Here is a 22,956-nt window from a genome sequence, read left to right as displayed (position 1 = left end):
CCCTGGAGTCAAAGTGTCTCTCTCTGGGCGCACCTTCACTGTATGACAGCCAGCTCTAGCCTGTCTTGCCCTTGTCCCAGTTTATAGCACCCTTCTCCTTCCATTCTTTCCCTGCTTCTGCTGTGTCTTTTCTTGTGTTTGCCTTTCCTCTCAAAGCCTCTTCTGTAGTACTGACATCTGTACAGTGGCAGTGAAGCTTGCTGCTCATTTCTGTGTTAAGTCATTGTGGTTTCTGATAGGCGTGAGTAGTGTCTCGTTCTGTTCACAAAATCATCTTTCTGTAGTGCTTCCCATTTGGGGGGCTTCATGTTCTGTACATTGATGCCGGATTGATAGGTATGTATTCATCATTAGACTATTATATCTTCAAAACTTTCAAAAGCATTTTATGGTGTGTGTGTGTGTGTGTGTGTGTGTGTGTGTGTGTGTGTGAATGTGGGTGTGTGGATATCTCAAGAATTAGATCTTTCTTTCCACGATGAGTTGCAGGTACTGAACCCAGATTGTCTAGTTTGCATGGCAAGTGCTTTTACCTACTGAGAGCGATCCCTGGCCCCAGATGACGTTCAGGAAAGAAACAGAGCGGGTTGTATAATAGTCTAGATGTGCTAGGTCTGCATTGGTCTCTCTTCTGCCTCAGTCTTGGGCTGATCATTGTGACTCTTAGATGCCATCAGCCACCTTCCAGCTCATGCTGTCACCAGAATGTCATTTGCTTTTCTTCTGTCGGAATTTTTTAAATCAAGAGTCCCAAAAGAATTCATTTCTTCACTTCAGAGAGCCACTAAAATGCCAGAGTATCAGTTCTTCCTGTATAATTAGTATTCTTCGTGCTTTAATTCTTGACACCATGGTGAGCACAAACTAATGAAAATGTATCTACTTGTTAGTAATTTGTGGTGATCTACAAGACTGTCCGAAGGTAAATAATAAATAGGTCATCCTCTTACTGCTGTGTGCCCCTTTTTATCTTGTGCAAGCTGTTTTCCTTATATTCGCCATGGGAAGCTTTCACTTTTCACTATTTAGAATCTCATCACTCCCAAACCTCTCAATCCTTACCAGTAGGTTACAGGCATATTAGAGAGCGAGTATGTAGCTAGGAGTATTCATTTAGTCTCCTTTACTCTTTATTCTTGGTTACTTCTTTTTTTTTTTTGCCTATAATATTTTATTCTTCCTGTTACCACTGGATATTTAGCCTTACTTAATTTCTAAACTAAGTTCTATATCTAAAGCATGCTTGCACATTTTCCTGTTGGCTGTGCGGGTGGATAGTCTCTCTAGGTGATAGTTCATTCTGTGGCATGTTTTGTAATCTGACTTAATGTTCATTGGTGCTTGCCCCTTGCCCAACATTTGGGAAGTGACTTTGCTCTGGAGTTTAGTTGTTTCTGCAGGAATTCCATGTAGTTAACCAGCTCTGACCAGTTTCCATTTGCATAGCATCTCAGCACTGTGGTGGTAGTAAGACTGTAGATCAGGTCTGCTTTTAAAGCTTGACTTTTGTTCATGCTGGGCTCATATAGCTGGAACTTCGAGCTTTCTGCGTGCTAGGAAGTATTCTGCCAGGTGTACTAGATCCCCAGCCACACAGCATGACTTTATCAGGGATTTCTCTGTGGTAGAAGATACCAGTGTTTATACCAACTGAACTTACCGCATTCACAGCAAGTCCCATGAAGCTTAGAAGGCCAGGACAGAAAGGCAGACAGGCTTGTGCCCTTTCTATCTTTCCTCTATTCAGTGAGCATGTTAAAATAATGTGTGAACCTACAATGTAGAAAGGGTTTAGTTCAGACTTTCCTCCCCTCTGCATAACTGCAGTTCTTATTTTGGTTTTCTCAGTACAACTTTCTACTTCTTCCTTATATAAGCTACATCCTGAGGAAAACTGCATTGCTTGACTCTTGGAAGGTACTCTTTGTGTTTTGTTTCATGCTTGCTTATTTTATTTATTTATTTATTTATTTATTTATTTATTTATTTATTTGTGTGCGCGCGCTTTAACATTAGCTAGAATTCTCTCCTCATCTTTACTTGTAAGTTTTCTTCTAGTTTGGAATTTTTTTTAATATTTATTTATTTATTATGTATACAATATTCTGTCTGTATGCCTGAAGGCCAGAAGAGGGTGCCAGACCTCATTACAGATGGTTGTGAGCCACCATGTGGTTGCTGGGAATTGAACTCAGGACCTTTGGAAGAGCAGGCAATGCTCTTAACCTCTGAGCCATCTCTCCAGCCCCCTCTAGTTTGGAATTTTAATCATATGTATGCATGTTTGTATGTGTGTATATATTTTTGATACACAGAGTCTTTCCCTGTAGCCCTGATTTGTCCTAAACTTGTGATCTTCCTGCCCCAGCCTCTTGAGTGTTGAGATTACAGGCATACACCACTATGCTTAGCACTTTTGTTTTAACCAATCATTGGAGATGATTCCAGTGTTTTCCCTTCCTAGCATATTAGTCGTATTTTTTAAAGAATACATTTATTTGGTGTGTGTGTGTGCATGTGTGTGCACGTGTGCGCATGCATGTCATAGCACATGACAGAGGACAACTTTGGGAGGTGTAGGAGTAAAGAGAGAGGAGGGGAAAGTAAGGGAGAGTGGAAGTAGACAAGCTCTTCCTGATCTTTGTGGGTTCATCTGGTATCCCACTACTTTGCTGAATTTATCTTATTTGATCTAAGAGGTTTCTGGTGATAATATTAAGGCCATATAAGTATAAGATTATGTCATGTATAAAGAATGATTTGACTTCTCATTTTCCTATTTGTTTCCCTTTTATTTCTTATATTTACCTCATTGTGCTAAGATTTCAAATAGCATATTGAGTAAGAAATGTGAGGATGGGCACACTTCTCTCATTCCAAATTTCAGAGAAGAGCTAGTAGTTTTTCCCTATTCAGTATGATGTTGGTTGTGCATTTGTGTGTGTAGACTTTATTATATTGAGGTTTCATTCTTTCACATTTAGTTTCTTCCAGACTTTTCTCATGAAGGTATGAAGCAAGCTTTGGTTTGGCTGCCAACTCAAAAATAATGACATGGAGACATCTTATTAATTATGAAACATCGGCCTTAGCTTAGGCTTGTCCTGTGTAGTAATAGAAGCGGCGGGGCTGCGTCCCCAGCACCCCGGCCGCCTGGCTAGCTTATGCCCCGAAATAACAACACACAAACTGTATTCTTTTAAACACTGCTTGGCCCATTAACTCTAGCCCTTACAGGCTAATTCTCATATCCCGATCAACCCGTCTCTAATAATCTGTAGCATCAGTCTTACCAGGAAAGATTCTAGCCTATGTCCATCCTGGGTCTGAGCTTCATGCGTCTGCCTCAGCTGTCGGGTCTGAGCTCACTTCCTCTTCCTCCCAGCATTCCGTTCTGTTTACTCCTCCCATCTTCCTCCTGTTTACTCCTCCTACCTATATTTTAACCTATCAGGGCAAGCAGTTTCTTTATTTAATTAACCAATGAAATCAACAGATTGATATATGACCCTCCCACATCACTGGTCCTCATGCTTCTACCACCTGAGGACAGATGTGCCCTACCATTCCCAGGTTTTGCAGTGCTGGGGATTAAACCCAGGACTTTATCCTTGCTAGGCAAGCATTTTACCATATGAACTTTGGTTCCAGCTTTTTTTATCTATCTATCTATCTATCTATCTATCTATCTATCTATCTATCTATCTATCACAAAAGTTAAGAATTTACATTCAGGGTATTTTTAAAATAATTTTTATTTTTGACAACTTCATTCATGTATAAAGTATATATTTTGATTATTGTAACTACCTACTCTTTCCAAACTTCCTTCTATTCTGTTTTTATTATACCACCCATACACACAAATCCCTTTCTTACATCTTTCACCCCTGTCCCCCTTTTCAGTGGAGTCCACTGAGTTCATAGATTCAGAACTATCCATTGGAACCTGGTTGGCTCCTCAGTGACTTCAGAACTGAAGACAAAGACTGCTCCTCCAGCCCATCAGTGGCCAGTAGTTCAGCAGGGATAGGTAAAGCCCACATTATCTTTGATTGACTGTTGATAAATCCAGTCTTGTGTAGTGTAGGCAGAGTTTCTGTGTGTTCTGGCTGCCGCTCCCAAATAAATGGCAGGGAGACTTATTAATTATGAAAGCTTGGCTAGTAGCTTATTCTTGTTACTAGCTAACTTTTATATTTTAAATCAACCCATATTTCTTATTTACCCTGTACCCTATGTGGTACCTTCTTTCAACAAGCACATTCATTCGTCTTGATTGTCTTCCGGGAATCCTGACTCTGCCCTCCTTCTTCCCAGCATTCTCTCTGCCTCAAAAACCCTGCCTAGCTCCCAGCCAATCAGCATTTTATTAACAATGAGTGCAACAGATTTTACAGTTTACAGAAGGATTATTCCACAGCAGCTCAGGCCCATTGAAGGCAGCCACAGCTGCTGTGAGGTCACGACTGAGCATTTCCCAGGCCTTCTCCCTGTCCTTTGCTTCTTGCTCTTTCTGGCTTTTCTCCTGATGGTCCCTGAGCCTAAGAGTGGGTAGTACAAATCCTGTTTAGGACTCAGCACTCAGCTCTCACTTATTCTCAGCACCTTTGTTCATTGCACTGCTCTCTGCACCATATTCTGGACTCTTGTTCATTACAGAGAGAAGCTTTTCTGATTAAGGGAGAAAGACTATGAATATGATAATAAATATTTTCAGATTTTCTAGTGAACACACCGATGCTCTGGGTCCAGCCTGCCGTCACTGGTTGCAATAGCAAGTCTCCTACAACCTGCACTGTTTGATTGGTTTGCTCCAGCAAAGAGTAGGCATTTGTTGTGTCCCTCAGCTATCCAAAGGGTCAAATACATTTTGCATGCAAAATGGCAATTACACAATTAACATTTAAATTTTTTGGCTCTTTTTATGTTTGTTTCCCTTATGTGTTCTTGTCCTCCCACTGGAATGTAACATTCTGTAACTCAAACTGTTCTGAGAACAAGGGAAGAAAATTTGCAAAAAAACTTTAAAAAATCCAAGTAACAGTGAAGTTTACCTGGGTTCTGCGACAGATGAGAATTTTACAACTTTTCAACATGTTCGTGTACCCAGGTTATATCATAAGTGTAATTTGGAATTAACTCTCCTTTAACACATTCATAAATTCATTTAACGTATCGATTGCTTTGACTTGTAACATTAAGGAAAGATTTTTGTATTGTAAAGTAAGATTTTCATCCTAAAGTATGTGACTTTTACTTGTCATATTAAGGGAGGATTTTTATATTGTAAAATAAGATATTCGTTCTAAATACAAATCTAAAAGACCAAAGTATGTCACCAAAAAGTTTGTAAAAACTAACCTGTAAATATATTCTATATTCACTTTATTTATTTATATGCTATTTAAAGCTCTCTGGGTAAATATTAAATACACTAATATAGAATTAAGACATAACTTTTGAGATGGCAAATGTCTCATTGGATAAAAGCATTTGCCCCGCCCCCCCCTCTTGATAACCTGACTTGAGCTCTAGGGAATGTCTGAGAGAGTGAGAAAATCAACTCCCTCGTTGTCCTTTGACATAATACACATGTTTGTACACTAAATTTAATTGAAAAATTTAAAACTTAAAACTTTCTGACAAAAACATCTTTTGTTTACAAAAAATTGCATAGAAAACCAGGATTTGATATTTAGAATTGAACAATTATGTTTTATCCACATGACTCTGACACAAGGATATAATGATGTGTTAGTGATAGTGAGCTAGTCTGTGTGTTTTCCCAGCTAAAACTTTCCCTTGCTGGAAAACCACATCCTTAGCTATAGGGAACATTATGAGAGGGAGAAGTATTCCTACTGGAGGCATTCCTGTTAAAGTATAAAGTGATTAAGAAACTCACTTTAGTAAATAAACGTTTAAATCTGTTTATAAAATTTGGCTTATTATACAACATTTTATTGTGTTTGTCATTCATTCTTCTGGGTTAGTTCTACCAACAAATGGCTCTACAAAACTTTTAATTGTCAGAATTGACAAAAGCTTTTGGCTTCCTTAGCCAAAGATGTTATTTTCAATCTAAGATCTAAACCTTTTTGAAAATACCAGTTTTCTTCTTATAAAATAACTACTGGGCATCTTATGAAATATAAAGACTAGCCAGGTGGTGGTGCCTTTAATCCCAGTACTCAGGAGGCAGAGAGAGGAGAATCTCTTGTGAGTCTAAGGCCAGCCTGATCCACGGAGCGAGTTCTAGGCAGTCGAGGCTGCAAAGAAAAACCCTGTCTTGAAAGACAAAAACAAACAAACAAACAAACAAAAAAACAGAAAGAAAAAGAAAAGAAAAACTAAAGCCATCTTTGCTGAAGGATACATTACTAGGGACTTTAAAATATAAATTTAAAATTCGTAATTCATTAGTTTTTCCACAGTGAACTGCCAAAATACAAAGAGCTAAGCGAAAGTGGACTAAAACTAAGATTTTTTTGTCTATTAAAAAAGATGAAACAGGAAAGATTCTCTTCAGTCTGGGTATAGAATTGGGGCAGGAGAGATGGCTCAGCAAGTAAGAGCTTTTTGTATTTACCACTTAAAAAACTGTCTGAGATACTTAAAATTCCCTTGGTGTATTTTCCTGAATATAAAAACAGTGGTGTTCTTGGCTCCAGCAAACTACAAATGACGATCATGCTGTTATGTCCTCTTAGTGATGGTGGTTTTCCAATGACTGTTTTCTTGGTCAGATGTTCTTCCTCCTTGATTAGAGTGTCACTTCTTTGTTACTCTTATCCCAAAGAAACACACAGAGGTCTACATTAATTATAAGCTGGTTGGCCTATTAGCTCAGGCTTCTTATTAATTATTAGATCTTAAATTAGCCCATTATTCTTGTCTGTGTTAACTACGTGGCTTGGTACCTTTTATCAGCAAGACATTCTTATCTTGCTTCCTCTGCAGGTGCAGACTTAGCCTTTCCTCTTCCCAGAATTCTTCTGTTCTGGTTGCTCCACCTATACTTCCTGCCTGGCTGCTGGCCAATCAGCATTTCATTAAAGCAATACAAGCAACAAATCTTTACAGGGTAAAGACCATTGTCCCACAGCACCCATCGGTTTTGTTATTTGTTTTTTGTTTTGTTTTTGAGATAGCATTTCACTTTGTAGCTCTGGCTAGAGACCAGGTTGGCCCCAAACTCACAGAGATCCTCCTGACTGTACCTTCCAAGTATTAGTGTTAGATACTTGGGCCCCCTTACCCTAGAAGTTAGTGTTTCTTTATTTAAAAAGACATTTAAAGGTGTCCCAATAGTATACTTAGGATATATAGGCACATGTATATATGCACAATATTCGTATATTACTAATGAGAAGTAAGTAGACAATATTACATAGTGGGTCTTTTTTCCATTTCTTGAACATAAAATTTAAAAATGAGATTTGACTAAGCTAACAAAAATCTATAAAAGTCTTGATTTCAAATCAGATCTCATTTCTATCTCTGCTCACTAATAGTATTTGCTATCTGGGAAAAGGACAATTTTGTTAAAAAGAAATGAAAAGAGATACTATATTGTTATCTGATTCTTTCTATGACTATCCATTTAATTCCCAAGCTGAAATCTAATGTAGTATTAACTTAGTAAGACAGATGAAACTAGTAATTAAAAGTAAAACGTATCAGTAATTTAGATAGTAAATACAAGTTTTTCCTTAAAGTAGAGCTAAGAATCCCACAGGAAGTTATAGCTATGGAATCCATCTGCCCTGATCTTCACCCTCAAATAAATGAAAATTGAAAACTAGTAACTTATCTCAGATACTCCGAGCATCAAATGAAATATTTCATAGAGTACAAATAACTGTAAACATATATTCAGTCTAGTTAAAGAGCATGATTTTGGTTGGAAATAAGTTAAAATGTCTGCCTCTCTTACCTGCTACCTTTCTTATTTAGGCCATATAGCATCCATGATTATTTTAGCTTTATATATAATCTCATATTTATGTCCAGAGCTGCAGAGATAGCTCATTGGTTAAGAGGACTTGTTGCTCTTGCAGAGGACCTGGTTTTAGTTCTGAGCATCTACATGGTAGTTCACAACTCTTTGTAACCTTGATATTCTCTTCTGACTTTTCCTAAGCACTGGGTACGCATATGATTCACAGGCATATATGGTAAACACCATGTACATAAGTAAAACTACTTATGTTTATACAATATACACATCATTTTATTTATTTCAGATACAGAAAATACAAGAAGAAGAAAAAAATTGACCCAGATACTGGTGTCTGAAAGATTTGATGGCATCCAAAGATTTATTTCTTAATGACTTTGCCAACAATTTCATGAAGACTGCTCTTCTGCTTACTCAGCCTTACCTTTATCAGATAGTAGGAAAGCAATGAGCTTTTGTAACAGTTGGTCTGCAAGGGTAACTCCAGACTGAAGTTCACAGAAGGAAACCACTTCCTTAAAGATGTACAAAGTTGAATGACTGTCTAGAACTTCAGGAAAATAAACAGTTAGAATATGCAAATCCAGGAATGTCTTAGGGTTTCTATTCCTGGGTTCAAACACAGAGCAGCTTGGGGAAGAAAGGGTTTCTTTTGCTTACACTCTCATGTCACTGTTTATCGTGGAAGGAAGCCAGGACAGGACCTCACACACTGTAGGAACCTGGAGGCAGGAGCTGTTGCAGAGACCATTGAGGGCTGCTACATATAGCTTGCTTATCATGGCTTGCTCAGCTTGCTTTCTTATAAAGCAGGACCACAGCCCAGGGATAGCACTGCTCTCAGTGCTGGACTTTCCCCTCATATTACTAAGTAAAATACCCTACAGGCTTGTTTACAGCACAGTTTTATGGAGGCAGTTTCTTAATTGAGTTCCCACCTCTCATAATTTAACTTGTGTCAAGTTGATATAAAGCTGTCAGAAAGACCAAAGTGAAAAACCAAGCTGTTCTTAGTTTTTTTGAAAGCCATTCATTGCTCGGCCCATGTCTGACCTAGTATCTCTGTAACTGCCAAAGCATTTAAAATGATTATTTTGAATGAGACTGGTCCCCATTGAGTCATATTTTTGCATACTTGTTTCCCAGTTGATGGAATTGTTTGAAAAGTTTAGGAACTGTGGCTTTGTTGGAGATAGTCACTGGGAGCTGGCTTTGAGGTTTGTTTCAGAAACCTATACCATTCCTAGTTAGCCCTGTCTTGTGTTTGTGAAGCAGACATAAATTCTTGTGTGATGTGGGATATCCTTCTGTATATGTGTTGCTTTTATTGGATAATGAATAATGAATAAAGCTCTGTGGGCCAATGGCTTAGCAGAGCAAAGCCAAGTGGGAAGTCCGAACAGAGATAGAGAATAGATGGTGTCAGAGAGATGTCATGTAGCTGCTGAAGGAGACAGCTGCTGGAACCTTACCCAGCAGGCCACAACCTCATGGCAATACACAGATTAATAGAAATAGGTTAATTCAAGATTTAAGAACTAGCTAGAAATATACCTGAGTGTTGGAGGAGAGAGAAGCTTGTTGGTTTGTTGAAATAGGAGCGGCAGCGGGGCTGCGTCCCCGGCACCCGGCCGCCCGCATGGCTAGCTTATACCCAGAAATAATAACACACAAACTGTATTCATTTAAAGAACTGCTTGGCCCATACTCTAGCCCTTATAGGCTAATTCTCGCACCTGGACTAGCCCATTTCTAATGATGTGTGTAAGCACCCCAAGGTGCGCTTACCAGGAAGATTCTAGCCTTCATCCATCCTGGGAGAGTGTAGCATGGCAAGCATGGCGTCTCTGCTCCAGAGCAGAGCTGTCGGGTCTCTCTGGGAGCAGAGCAGAGTCTGACCTCACTTCCTCTTCCGCCCAGAATTCTATTCTGTTTACTCCTCCCATCTATGTTCTAAGCTGAGGGCCAGCCAAGCAGTTTCTTTTATTGCTCAGCCAATGAAATCAACAGATTGATATATGACACTCCCACATCACTTCCCCTTTTTCTGTTTAAACAAAGAGAGAAGGCTTTAACTTAACATAGCAAAATTACATATAACAAAACAGTTATCAAGTAAGAATTACAGTTACAATATTTATATCTATTTTATCTCTTACCATAACTAAGGAAAACTATAACTATTCATTCTTCAACTCCATCAAAGACTCCAGAAGGATATAATATTACCTAAGTACACAAGAAATAAGAAAACTCTAGAAATGACAGAGACATCTCGCTGCCTGGACAGTCACCCAAAGTTCTTTGGTACCGTTGGGGCATCCATCTTCGGCCTACAGGCCCATGGTATCCAGATACATTTCCATGAAGCAGGAAATTTCAAAGACAGTTCAGTCATTTTCTGCTGTGTCCTGCAGAATGTCTCGCAGACTCTTTCATGAATCAGGAACCCCGAAAGACCATCTCACCTTTAGGCAAGTTCAGCAATCCTCTCTCTGCGGGTTCTCTGTGTCCAGTTTATGCAACAGTCCAGGCAAGAGCAGTTTCTTGCCCAAATGACTATCCGACTCCATAAGGATCCTCTTCGATGCCCATCTTCCTCTTGAAGTAGCTTGTGCTGCCAGGAGCAGACGTGTCTCCTTGTCATGAAAAGTCCTAAGTTATTAAAATATTTTAAATGCCATATTCTGCAGTCTTTGAAAGATATGAAGAATGCCTATCTAATTGAAATATATCTCTATATATCTAGAAAATCTAATTAACATGACTACAAGCTTAACTATTAGCAATGATTATCCATTAACAACCTATATTTCCTAATTATACATTACATTTTAAATGAACTACACAATCACAATACCTTAATCAAGATCAAAAATACATATACATATAACAAAATTGACCTGAAAATCCATACCAATGCAAATTATTCATATCTATATCATATCCCCCTTTAAATGTAAAAGAACATTTATAAACAATATTTGGGAACATGGGCGTAGTTTTCTCTCTCCAAACTGCTTCCTGCTGAATGGGGGCGTCGTTAATTAGATCTTTCATGGTATAACCTGTGTGCCAGGGTCATCTCAGTTGGCAGTTGAGTGAAGTAATTTTTTGAGGGTGTTCACAGCAACCTTTCAGGAGGGCGTGGTCTATCATACCAAATTGGAATAGAAGAAATCCATAGGGTCTGGTCCTCTGTGAAAACAAAAGAAGGACTTTTCCAAAGCATCATAACCTTAGATCCAAATTCTGAAGTCAAGATACCTTTAGAACATATGTGCAGGTTCAGCTTAGCAGCCCATATAATGGAATGTCTCTCTGTACTTAGCTCCTTCACAGTCAAAAATTTTAAAGAAAACACAATGTACATAATCCAGACTCTCTGTGAATTTTCCATTTTTATGTGGCTTATTTTTCTTTATTTCTCTTAATCTATAACTATCTGTATTTCTGTACTCTGTCTCTTTAAAGACTTTACCCTTTTTCTTTTTAAGAAATTAACTTTATTCTTTATATTCTTTTTCTTCTCTCTCCCAAGCCTAGGTACATTCATCCAACAGTGTCTGAATCTGTTTTATTGTGAATCTGTAATTTTTTACTATCCAGGAGCACTTTGTTTGGCGCCTTTAAATCACTAAGCACTTAAGAATCTAAGCTGTGACATTCCTAGGTCAAAAACAGGTACTGTATGCTGGCTCCGCCCAGTCCAACATGGCGGAGCCGCTCGTGCCTCTGATCCTTGCACATTGCACCAGTAGCATGGCGGAGCTGCTTGTGCCTCTGAGCTGTGGCACACAATGTCCCCCTTTTAGGCACACAGCAGTCTAGTTGCCATCAAACAAATCATAGCACTTTAATCCAAATGCTCCATTCATAAGCTCTGTCTCCCGCCGGAGCCAGACAGAGATCACAATGGCGGCACAGCCCAGAAAGCCGGCATTTTAAAACAGCCAGTTTTTTCCTGCTGCCGAGTCAGGACAATTTCTTTGCAGCACACAACCCAGAAACAGCAAAAAGCTGTCTTAAATTCTCTCTCTCTCCTTTTTAAGTCCTCTCAGGTTTTTAAGTGGATTTAGCCCATCACGTCTGGGCGCCATCTGTTGAAATAGCGGCAGCGGGGCTGCGTCCCCGGCACCCGGCCGCCCGCATGGCTAGTGTATACCCAGAAATAATTACACGGAAACTGTATTCTTTCAAACACTGCCTGGCCCGGCTAGGTCCAGTTTCTTATTGGCTAGCTCTTACATATTGTTCTAACTCATTTCTAATATTCTGTGTAGCCCATGAGCTGGCTTACCAGAGAGGATCTTAACCTGCGTCTGTCTGGAGTGGGAGCATCATGGCGACTCTTTCTCTAACCTTCTTTCTCCCAGAATTCTCTTCTGTATACTCCGCCTACCTAATTTTCTATCCAATAAAATGGGCCAAGGCAGTTTCTTTATTAGTAAGAAATCATTCCCACATCATTGGTTCCTGGCCACTTAGCCCCGAAATAATCACACAGAAACTATATTAATTAAATCACTGCTTGGCCCATTAGCTCTAATTTCTTATTGGCTAACTCTTACATCTTAGTTTAACCTATTTCTAGTAATCTGTGTATTGCCACAAGGTTGTGCCCTGCTGGCTAAAGTTCCCAGAGTCTGTCTCCGGAGACTTAATGGCTTTTCTCTGACTCTGACCTTCTTCCTCCCAGCATTCAATTGGGAACTAAACTAGTTTTCCCTGCCTACCTAAGTTCTGCCCTGCTATAGGTCCAAAGCAATTTCTTTATTCATTAATAGTAATCACAGCATACAGAGGGAAATCCCACATCACCTGAGTCATTTACCAAACAGTGTTGTAGTTAATACAGTCTGTGTGATTATTCAGGTCTGGGTGGCCGGGAAACAAGAGTAGTCTCCATCACACTTGTGTGAGTGGTTGTAGGCTCTCAGCTGCTGGTCCCCAGCACCATGCCTGCACACCTGTTGCCATTGATGGTCATGGATTATATCTACCCTCTCAAACTATAAGCCCCCAATAAACTTGTATAAGTTGTTGTGGACATAGTGTCTTATCACAGCAATAAAAAAAGTAACTAAGACAGAAGTTACAGGGAGTGGGGTATTGCTGGTGGTCCTGATCACACTTTTTTTCTTTTTTTGAGGAATGGGGATAAGTTCGGAAGTGTGGATAAGAAGTGTAGTTGAATGCTGTAAACGGGGCTTAGCAGACCGTCCTAGTAGGAGAGTGCCAAAAGCAAGTAGATTATGGTAGCTTGGCCCAAGAGGTTTCAGAGGAAAACTATTAGCAACTGGCCTTGAGAGAATTCTTGTGGTAGTCTGGCAAAAAAATGTAGTTGCATTCTGTTCTTGTCCTAAAATTTTTCTTGAAGCAAAATTGAAAAACAGTATATTAATTTCCTTGGTGAATATATCAAGACTGCCTCATATTGTCTCTGTCATATGGTTACTTGTAATCACTCCTGGGAGGGTCTATAAGAAAGAGGAGCAAGCTGGGAAAAAAGAAATAGAAAATGTATAGTTTGAAGCAGAAATGAGCACCTGGAAGGAAATTTAACAGTGGAGCCAAGGCTTGTGCTGAAACATGAAAAGTTAAAGGTGGAAGAAAGTTCCAGGTTGGAAGAAAGGGAGGGATGCCCTCAGGACAGGCATCCAGCTGTGCTCCCCACTTGTAGAAAGGAAATGCCTGAGTAATAGTCTGCCTCTAAAAAGCAACTTACAAAAGGAATCTTACTCAAACGTGTGGGACCAGGCTTCCTCCCATGAGGACAGTCAAACTTCATAGTGTCATCCAGGTAGTCATACAGGACAGACACATGAGTAAAGGGGTTGTGAATCTTCCTCCATGGTTAAGGAGAGCTGCTGAGGCCAGGCCACATGTGACAGAGTAGGGTCTGCATAAAGGCCCCGGGAGGGCAAGAGTTCCTGAGAGGCCATTGTGTAAAGCAATGAAATTGAAACCAGCACTGCACTATTGTGTTAAAAACCTCAAGATGCTGGAGATATGTCCTGCTAAATTGTAGTCTTGCTTTGGTTAGCAGTTCCTCACTAGTCCTCTGTTTTGGAATGGTAATGTATATTCTGTACTATTCTATGGTGGAAGTATATATAGTTTGCTTTTTTGCTTTTGCTTTTACTGGGGTTACAATTAAGAGATTACCTCGGTTTCATAAGAAACTGGGCTTTTAAACTGTGTTGAGACTGAAAGATTATGGGGACCTTTGAAGTTGGACTGTATGGGTTTCACGCTATGATATGGCCACAAGTCTTTGGTGGAGAAATGGAATGCGGTGATTTGATGAGAATGGCCTCCTATATTGGCTCATTTGTTTGAATATTTGGTTCCTAGTTTGTGGACCTGTTTGGGAATGATCAAGAGGTGTGGCATTGTTGGAGGAAGTATGTTAGCAGGGCAGACATTGAAATTTCAAATGCCCTTCCTATTCCCAGTTAGCTCTCTTTGCCTCCTACTTGTGATTCAACATATAATCTTGTACTTGTGATTTGAATGAAAATGGCCTCCATAAGCTTCTGTGTTTGAATGTTTGGTCCCTGGTTAGTAAAACTCTTTGGGGAAGACTAGGAGGTGTGGTCGTAGTAAGGGAAGTACGTCACTGGTTGTGGGCAAGTTGCCTTTTTCTTGGTCTTGATGTTTTATTATGGCAGTAGTAGCCCAAACTATGACAAAGCTCTTAGCTGTTGCTGCCACCCTGCTTTTTGCTTTGCCATGGACTCCTAACTAACCATCTGACTCTGTAATCCCCAAATTCAGCACTTAGAATGTTCTAAGATCGGAACACTGGAACCTGTGTTATAGTGTACCTGCTCTGCTGTATTCTGTCTTCCTTGGTTCTCCATCGGGATCCAGGTCTCAATACTGTGATTTAGGACTTTCCTTGCTCCATAACTACTAATATCTTACATAACCACGTCTACAGTGGTCAGCCTGAATCTTATGTCCTCAGACCATACTCACTCATATTTGGTTCAAGAAAAAGCTGTTTTATTCTCTTTAAGGTTAAAGCTGTGTTTTGTGTTGGCTCACTTCTCAGAATTACATCTCTTCACAGGAAATAGCATCTTCTTTGGTCTGACTTTTCTCTATCATTAAAAAAATAAATAAAATTTAAAATTATTCAGATCACTGGGTGGTTGTGGCACACTCTTGCCTTTATTCTCTGCACTACAGAGTCAGAGACAGGCTGATCTCTTAGTTTGAGGCTACTCTGGTCTACAGAACGAGTTCCAGAACAGCCAGGGCTATACAAAGAAACTCTTGTCTTGAAAAATTAAAAAAATAAAAACTAAATAAAATTTCGTCAGATTTTGCCATGAAGCTTCTGTATCCTATTTTCCTAACTCATTATCAACAATGGATAGCACTTGTATTTTTCTCAATTGCTACCCACCTCCCATGCCCAGTGCTAGAAACTGATTCTGTGTCCTTGTATGCACTAGGTGAGGCTTGTGTCAGGTACTTTTGAGGTACATCTGTAGCCCCCACTTTTACTAGTTAAAAGGTTAGAACTTTTGTTGTTTTGTTCAGTATCTTACCCTGTAACCCCAGCCATTTATCCCATGAAGCTCATACTGGTCTTGAATTTGTAATCCTCCTTCCCTCAGCCTTCTGAGTGTTGGGACTGCAGCACGTGCCATCATACTTGGCCAAAATGTCTGTTTTATTTGGTGCATTTTAATTTTATAATTATTTCTATTATTTTACTGTTTTATTTATCTGTGAATGGCTTATAATGTCTCTTGTCCATTTTACACTATTCCTATTTATGTATGTTTTTCTATATTGTAATTACGACCACTTGCAAGCTGGTGCACATATTTTCTGATGTGTACTGTGTAGAGGAGGAGTCAACATCTGAGTCATCTTGTGTCACTCTCCACTTTACTCTTGGGTCCTCATGCTTGCACAGCAAACACCTTACCCATGGAGCCATCATCCGTCTCCCTTAATTTAATGAGAAATTACTAGATAAGGGAAATTAGGGAGCCTCTTTAGTGAGCAGCTATTACTAGGTAGGGAAGATAGTCTTGACATGGCCCTTTCTTGCTCTAATCTGTGGGTGGACTCGGCATTTAATACCATGTCCACTGTGGATTGAGCATCCCATAAATGATTCGCAGCAGATGGGGTAAAGACCTGACTCTTGTCTCCAGAGTACTTAAAGTCTAATGCTTCAAGCTAGTCAAAAATTTAATAATAGTAAAAAGAGAAAATAGCATAATTAGAAGGACTTAGTAGGCAGTGTCTCTGATTTCTTCTTCTACTCCCCAACTGACATCTGCACTGAACACTTAATTTTTTTTTATTTTTAAAATTAAATCTTACCAGTCATATTGGAAATATAGTATTCCATCTTTTTAATTATTGTTTATTGTTATTTGTTATGTGTTGGATGTTTGACCTTCATGTATGCTGTGTACCACATTTGTGTAGTGCCCTGAGAAGCTTGAAGAGGGCATGTGATCCTCTGGACCTGGGAGGTGTAGAGACCAGGCTGTGAACTGGGAATTGAACCTTGAGTCTTCTGCAAGAGCAGCAACAACTGCGCTTTAGTTCTGAGCTGTCTCCAGCCTTAGTCCATCTTGTTTTGAATGGTTTGTTGCTGGGTACAAAGTCATGCGTATAAACTGAACTATTTTTTTAACTTGAATACTAATTAATCTTTTTTTTTACAGGTAAGACCATGAATTATGGAATTATTTAAGTGAAGCACTCAGGAGTGAAATGAGAGAATGTCACATAGAAAATAAATGATTTTTAAGTTATGTCTATTAATTTGACTTTAGATATATATATTTACCTCCTCAGTAATGCAAGAAGTCTTTGTCGGAATCAGAAAAGCAAACAGCTGCGTTTTGTGTGTTCTAAACATTACTGGCGAATGCCCCATATCAATGTGCACAGAGATTTTCACACAAGTAAGAGAAGCTGTAGGTGGAACACAGGTGAAGCGCATTGCAGTAAGCACTGGCCCTCTCCAAGCAACCATGGCTTACATATTGGAATTTTGAAACTTAGCACTTCTGCTCCCAAGGGACTTACAAAAGTGAGCATTCATATGTCCCGTATTAAAAGTACTTTGAATTCTGTTTCAAAGGCTATTTTTGGCAGTCAAAATGAAATGGTTTCACGGTTAGCTCAGTTTAAGCCAAATTCTCGAATATTAAGAAAAGTATCAGATAGGGGCTGGTTAGAACAAAAAAAAGTTAAACAAACCATTGAGTCTCTGAAAAACTATAGTGATAAATCAGCAGAAAAGAATTCTTTTGTGGAACAGAAAAGCTACATTGCAGATAAAGAAGACGATGCAGGTAAACGGAGCCTTTTCCATTACACGTACACCATAACCACCAGATTTGGAGAGTCATTCTACTTTTTAGCGAACCATATTAATTCATACTTCAGTCGCAAGGAAAAAATGTCTCAAACAAAGGAAGTTAAACATCTTCAGGACAAAACAGACCTTGAAGAAGAGAAATCCAGTTCTCCTGACCCCAACATCGTGACAGACAGGCCAGACTCAGGATCTTCCCTAGATGCTGGGGACAAACCTTCCAGCCCTAGCCAGACGCCAGAGGTTCTTCCGGTGTCTGCAAAGCAAAGTATTGCTAACTTCCTTTCTCGTCCCACTGAGGGCGTACAAGCCTTAGTCGGTGGTTACATTGGTGGACTTGTACCCAAATTAAAGTCTGACTCAAAGAGTCAGCCAGAAGGACAGGAAGAGCCTGCTAAAACTGAGCAAACTGTCAGCAAAGACAAGAAGGCAGAGGAGAAAAAACGTGTGTCTCTTCAGCGAGAAAAGGCAAGTTGTTTCTCAGAGTGGTCCTAAGAAACATTAACCATTTATAGGGTAACTTTATCTTCTAATCACGTATTTCATATGACCTTGTAGATTATTGCAAGAGTGAGTATTGATAACAGAACTCGAGCCTTAGTTCAGGCCTTAAGAAGAACAACCGACCCAAAGCTCTGTATTACCAGGGTTGAAGAACTGACTTTTCATCTTCTAGAATTTCCTGAAGGAAAAGGAGTGGCTGTTAAGGTAATTTCTAACTTTTTAAATATTTGTCTTGAAATATAAGTTCTAATAAACCTTTTATAGTGGGGAATGCAAAGCCCTTCTCTTAAAAATTTTTGTTGTTTTAAATCATACAGTATATTTGGTAATTGTCCGTTATTTTATAGTATACACTAGGCTAATGAATCACTTTTATTCTGTGACATAAATTCTGCTTATTGTGACTATATATACTTTGATTTGAGCATGTGTAAAAATGGAGCATAAGTTTAAATATGTTAGTTACATTACCTAATAATTGTCAAAATCTTAATTGCAGTACAGGTATTTTTACTGTGGAATCACTTTTTCAAAATAAGAAACAGCCAGGTGTGTCATACACCTCTAACCCTAGCGTTTAGGAGACCGAGGCAAAAGGATCAATAATGTGAGACCAGCTTAGGCTGTAGAGCAGGATTCTGTCTATAAACAAAAGACAGGAAACACAATATGGAAAGCCATTGCTATTTTTTATTCACCATCCCATGGTCCTTTTACATTTAAAGTCCAGATTTTAACTAATCATCGAATCGGTAGAGCACTTAGCTTTCCTCTCTTCAATGGTCTACATACACAGAAGTGAGCAAGGTTTAGACTTCAGCAATTCGACCACTTGAGGAGAAAGAAGCTGAGTGCCCAGGGAAGGAGAGTCCCCAGGTCTTTACCAAGTTTACTTGTCTCCTTAATAATTTGGAAATGTCATGAAGATATTGTTACAGTTTCATTAAATCCTTGTTGGTGCTTTTATTATATATTATATAATATATAATTGTAAATATATTATTATATATTATAGTCTAATTCTTATTAATTAATTAGTTACTTTACCATACAGAAACTTGTTAGTTCATACTTTTCTACCTTTTATTTTCTACCTTTTATTACAGTTTTGCTGATTAAGTTTTTCTTTGAAATATACCCTGCAAGTTTTACATTTTCTTAATACATATAAACAGATTTTCAACATTTCATATTCCTAAAATTTGAAATTTATATTTCATATATAGATTTATCTTTTAGAGATAGAATTTTGAAATATACGTGTGCTTTTAATGAGAGTGTTCATGTCAGGGATAGCCAGAAAGGAGAGATCTAAAATAAAATTTCTGTTAGTGAGCTTCTGTAACAAAATATCTTCCCCTGGATGGGCTACATCCTACAGAAATCTGTTTCTCATAATCTGTGTACTGAGAGGCCCAGTGAAAAGTAATGACTGATCTGGGGTCTGGAGAAGGCTTGTTACCTGTATGCTGAAGCTTGTGACTAATTCACAAGACAGTATCTCCCTTTTGCCCCCATCTCTAGGTCTCTAATCTCACACATGAAGCAGAGGTCTCATGACCTAAGCACTTCTTGAAAGACCCTACTTTTTAATATTAATGCACCAACAACTGAGTTCTAATATGAATTTTACAAGAGACCTAGCATTCCAATAAAAAATATGTTTTAAAGAATGATTTAACAACATATTATTCAAGAATAAGCTTTATTTGTATCAAGTGAAGGTCACACAGACTTAGCGTAGAAGTCAACAGAAAGAACACTGCCAGTGCCCGGAAGTCTTCCTCCCACCTCTCCGTTGTAGTCTGCAGAATAGGTTAGTTTGGACTCGTGTGTTTGCTTCCTTTTCTACTTGGCACATCGATAGGATTTATTGGAAATGTGGCAGGTAATTTTAAATGATTCCTTCTTATTGCTTATATTTATTATGGTGGGTCACGGTTTATTCTTTATACTGTTAATTGATTTCTGGGTAGTTTTCAGTGTTAGTCTATTAGGAATTGTCTTACTAGTTGAACTATTAAGGGTTCTCTTATATTTGAGAACTGATCCCAAATACAAGAAACCATCAATATTGAGAAGAAATATGGTGTGGAAATTCTATTCAGATCAGTCAGGGATGAAAATCTAGGTAATTGGAAGGAAGTGGCTGCCTTTCCCCTAAATAATATCTAAAATCAATGAACTGAAGAAATTGTGTTGTGTGTTGCTTGGCTGTAAACTTTGCCAACTAAACTTTTTGCCAATTTCTCCCACTATCTTAAGCAGCTTTTCTTTTCTTTCCTTTCCTTTCTTTTTTTTTTTTTTTTTTGTATTCTTCAGTTGGTTCAATTGAAATGTTAATGTGGGTGGGGGAAATTCCACGTGCCTCTGCTCCTAAATGAAGAACTGCAGGTTCAATGGCTACAGAGAGAGGGGAACCAGTTTCCTCCACGGAAGAGCTCCCATTCTGGCTGTTAAACCCAAGCAGTCAGCCCTGGACACATGTACATTCAGGCAAAGCTTAACGGATTCAGTAGATTCTATACACACATATGTCAGTCCTGCCTTGTTCCAGGGTAGGGGCGTGTGGATTAGAATGTTAGACAGAATAAACGGAAAAACAAAAGAGATACAGAGACATAGGATAGAGTTGGGAGGACAACCGAATGTTTATTTCTTATGACCTTTAAATACCCCATCCACAAGAGGATAGGAAAAGCCTTTTTTTGTTTTTTTTTTTTTTTTTAAAAAAAAAACATACTACAAGGAACAAAGTAATAAAGTTAATACCCAAAACACCAAGTAACCACACCCTCAGTCAAGATGCCTATTAATAGCCACACCTTAAGTCAAATCTTCTGCCAGAAACCTTGAAGGAGCAGGAATAGGCTTGAACTCTCTGACCTTTTGTCAGGGTAGAACAGGTCTGCTCTGTGCTCTGTGGGCCGTCTTAATACCCAAAACACCAAGCAGCCACACCCTAGGTCAAGACCTCCAGTTAGTAGCCACACCTTAGGTCAAAGATCCTATAAATACGTAAATAACCTTGAAGGAGCAAACTTTGCCTGAACTCTCTCTGACCTTTAATTAAGTCGAATGGATCCACTTCAGTTGGCTCCAACACACATACCCCCCACACACACATATATACCAACACCACCACCACTACCAAAGGGTCATGAGTGGGGTGGGGGGAGGAGAGACATAGAAGGAAAGGAGGAAATGGTATAGCTGTAGAACTTGTATATGATGTTCTAACTACTTCCTAAATTACTTTAGATTTATAATAAATTTAATGTCTCATTTTGTAAGTCTTTTTACCTCTGTTCATCCTTATAATTTCTAACTCAGCTTTTCTTTTTAAAAAAGATTAATTATTTTTAAAGCTATGTATATGCATGTATGTCTACATAGGTACATAGGTTCATGTAAGTAAAGATGCCTCTGGAGGCTGAAAGAGGGCATTGGATCACCTGGAGGGAGAGTTATAGATGGTAGGGAACTACCAGATGTGGATGCTGGCAACCAAACGCAGGACCTCTGCAAAAGCAGCTCGTGTTTCTAACCACTGAACTATCTCTCCAGCCTCCTAACTTTGCTATTATTTTTCTTCCTTTTTTAAACTTATCTTTATCTGTCTGTCTGTGGCAATGTGTGAGTCTGGTGCCCTGTGGAGGTCAGAGAGAGTATCAGATCCCTGGAACCGGAGTTACAGTAGTGATCTTCCATGTGGGTGCTGGGTATTAAAACCCAGACCTTGGAAAGTGCAGCCAGTGCTCTTAATCACTTACCCAGCCCCTACTTTGACTACTCTTAGCATGCCACATTTACAGATGAATTTTGAAGTAAAAAAGGAGAATAAAATTATGTTAAGATTATAGGAAATCAGTAAGACAGTTTATGGTAAATTCTCAACTTAATCTTTGTTTTCCATCAGTATTTAAACTTCTTTAACATGAGTGCCTTATACATCTTTCATTATGCTTATTTTGTTAATTTATAACTATGATGTTTTGAGGTGTAATTTTGCTAATGTTATTGTGATTTAAGCATCTTTTGTTGGTAATTCTAGTAGGAGACTCACCCCTGGTCTTTGACTGTATGGTACCGATTTGACATACATTGTAACTTTTCTGTATGCTGGGCAATTGTGAGTTTCAAAAATTGCAAAAATTCTAGATTTTTTTTCCAGAGAGTTATTTTGCTTCTCTACTGAAATACGAAATGGACCACCATCACTAAGTAGGACAGAGCTAAGGATTATTAGAGTTTGGGAAAGACCTTTAATTTTCCTTTTCTTAGTGTATATTCCTGCACTACCACCATGCCTTGGGTCTTCCAAACTAAATTAAGAATACAAAACATTATCTTGTTTTTACAGAAGGCTTAAATTTAGCATTTTCCCCCTCCCATACATTTTACTTTGAGAATTCTGCAGGTGTGTTAAGTTGAAAACAGCTATGCAGTATTCCTAGGCCTTCAGTTTTGTGACTCCAACCTCATAAAAATACAAGCTTCGCTGAGTTCTCTGTTTCTTTGTGACCCTCTCTAAATCAAGCCCAGCTTTTCTGTCCTTTGTGTCTTCCCAGAATCAGCAAATGTCTGGAGGAAAGAGCAAGGTTATCAGCTCCAGGCAGCAGTAACCCTCTCCAGATGGAAAGCTGCTCCCATGCTGTGTTTAGCAGCTCTGTGGTGCATTTAGAACGTGGCCTTCTTGAGTTCGCTAAGGTTTTTCTGGTTGCTCTTGACATGGGCGAGGACCTCTTAACAAATTTTGTATGCTTACCAGTAATGGAAATTTGCCTGTGTAGCTTCCACTATTGTTCAGATTCCTGAAGGGGTCCTTTGCAGCCCAGTACTAGCTAGGACAAAAAGCAGAATAACAAAAACAGTATTTCAGGTTTGGTTGGTCAACAAAAGAAGCAAAGTGAGTAATGCATTAGAAAATTATTCAATGTATTGAACATTACACAGCTCAGCTTTTCCCTTAAATTTATGTAAGCTTTTTGGCAAAATTACTACTAATTGTATTAAGAGAGTCATATTTTCTGTATTGAGTATTGAACGTTTTCTTTTTCTATAGGCAGTCTTGCTAAGTAATTCGGCTGGCTGAACTTATTCTATAGCCCAGGATAGCCTCAAACTC

General features: G+C 38.8%; 1 protein-coding gene across 1 annotated transcript in view; it reads left to right on the top strand.

Annotated features, from left to right (window-relative positions):
- Pnpla8 (patatin like phospholipase domain containing 8) overlaps positions 1 to 22,956 on the top strand; it is a 45,651-nt gene that overhangs the window by 2,294 nt on the left and 20,401 nt on the right. The window contains exons 2-3 of the mRNA XM_050137398.1: positions 16,666 to 17,792; positions 17,883 to 18,032. Of these exons, the coding sequence (XP_049993355.1) occupies positions 16,755 to 17,792; positions 17,883 to 18,032 (1,188 nt within the window). The 5' untranslated portion in view covers positions 16,666 to 16,754. The remainder of the gene's footprint in view (positions 1 to 16,665; positions 17,793 to 17,882; positions 18,033 to 22,956) is intronic.

The sequence above is a fragment of the Alexandromys fortis genome, unplaced genomic scaffold (genome assembly GCF_014885135.2).
Source record: "Alexandromys fortis isolate MF-2015 unplaced genomic scaffold, M_Fortis_MF-2015_v1.1 scaffold_3, whole genome shotgun sequence".
Classification (NCBI taxonomy): domain Eukaryota; kingdom Metazoa; phylum Chordata; class Mammalia; order Rodentia; family Cricetidae; genus Alexandromys; species Alexandromys fortis.
The sequence above is the reverse complement of the archived record's forward strand: the minus strand, read 5'-3'. Positions and strand labels throughout refer to the sequence as shown.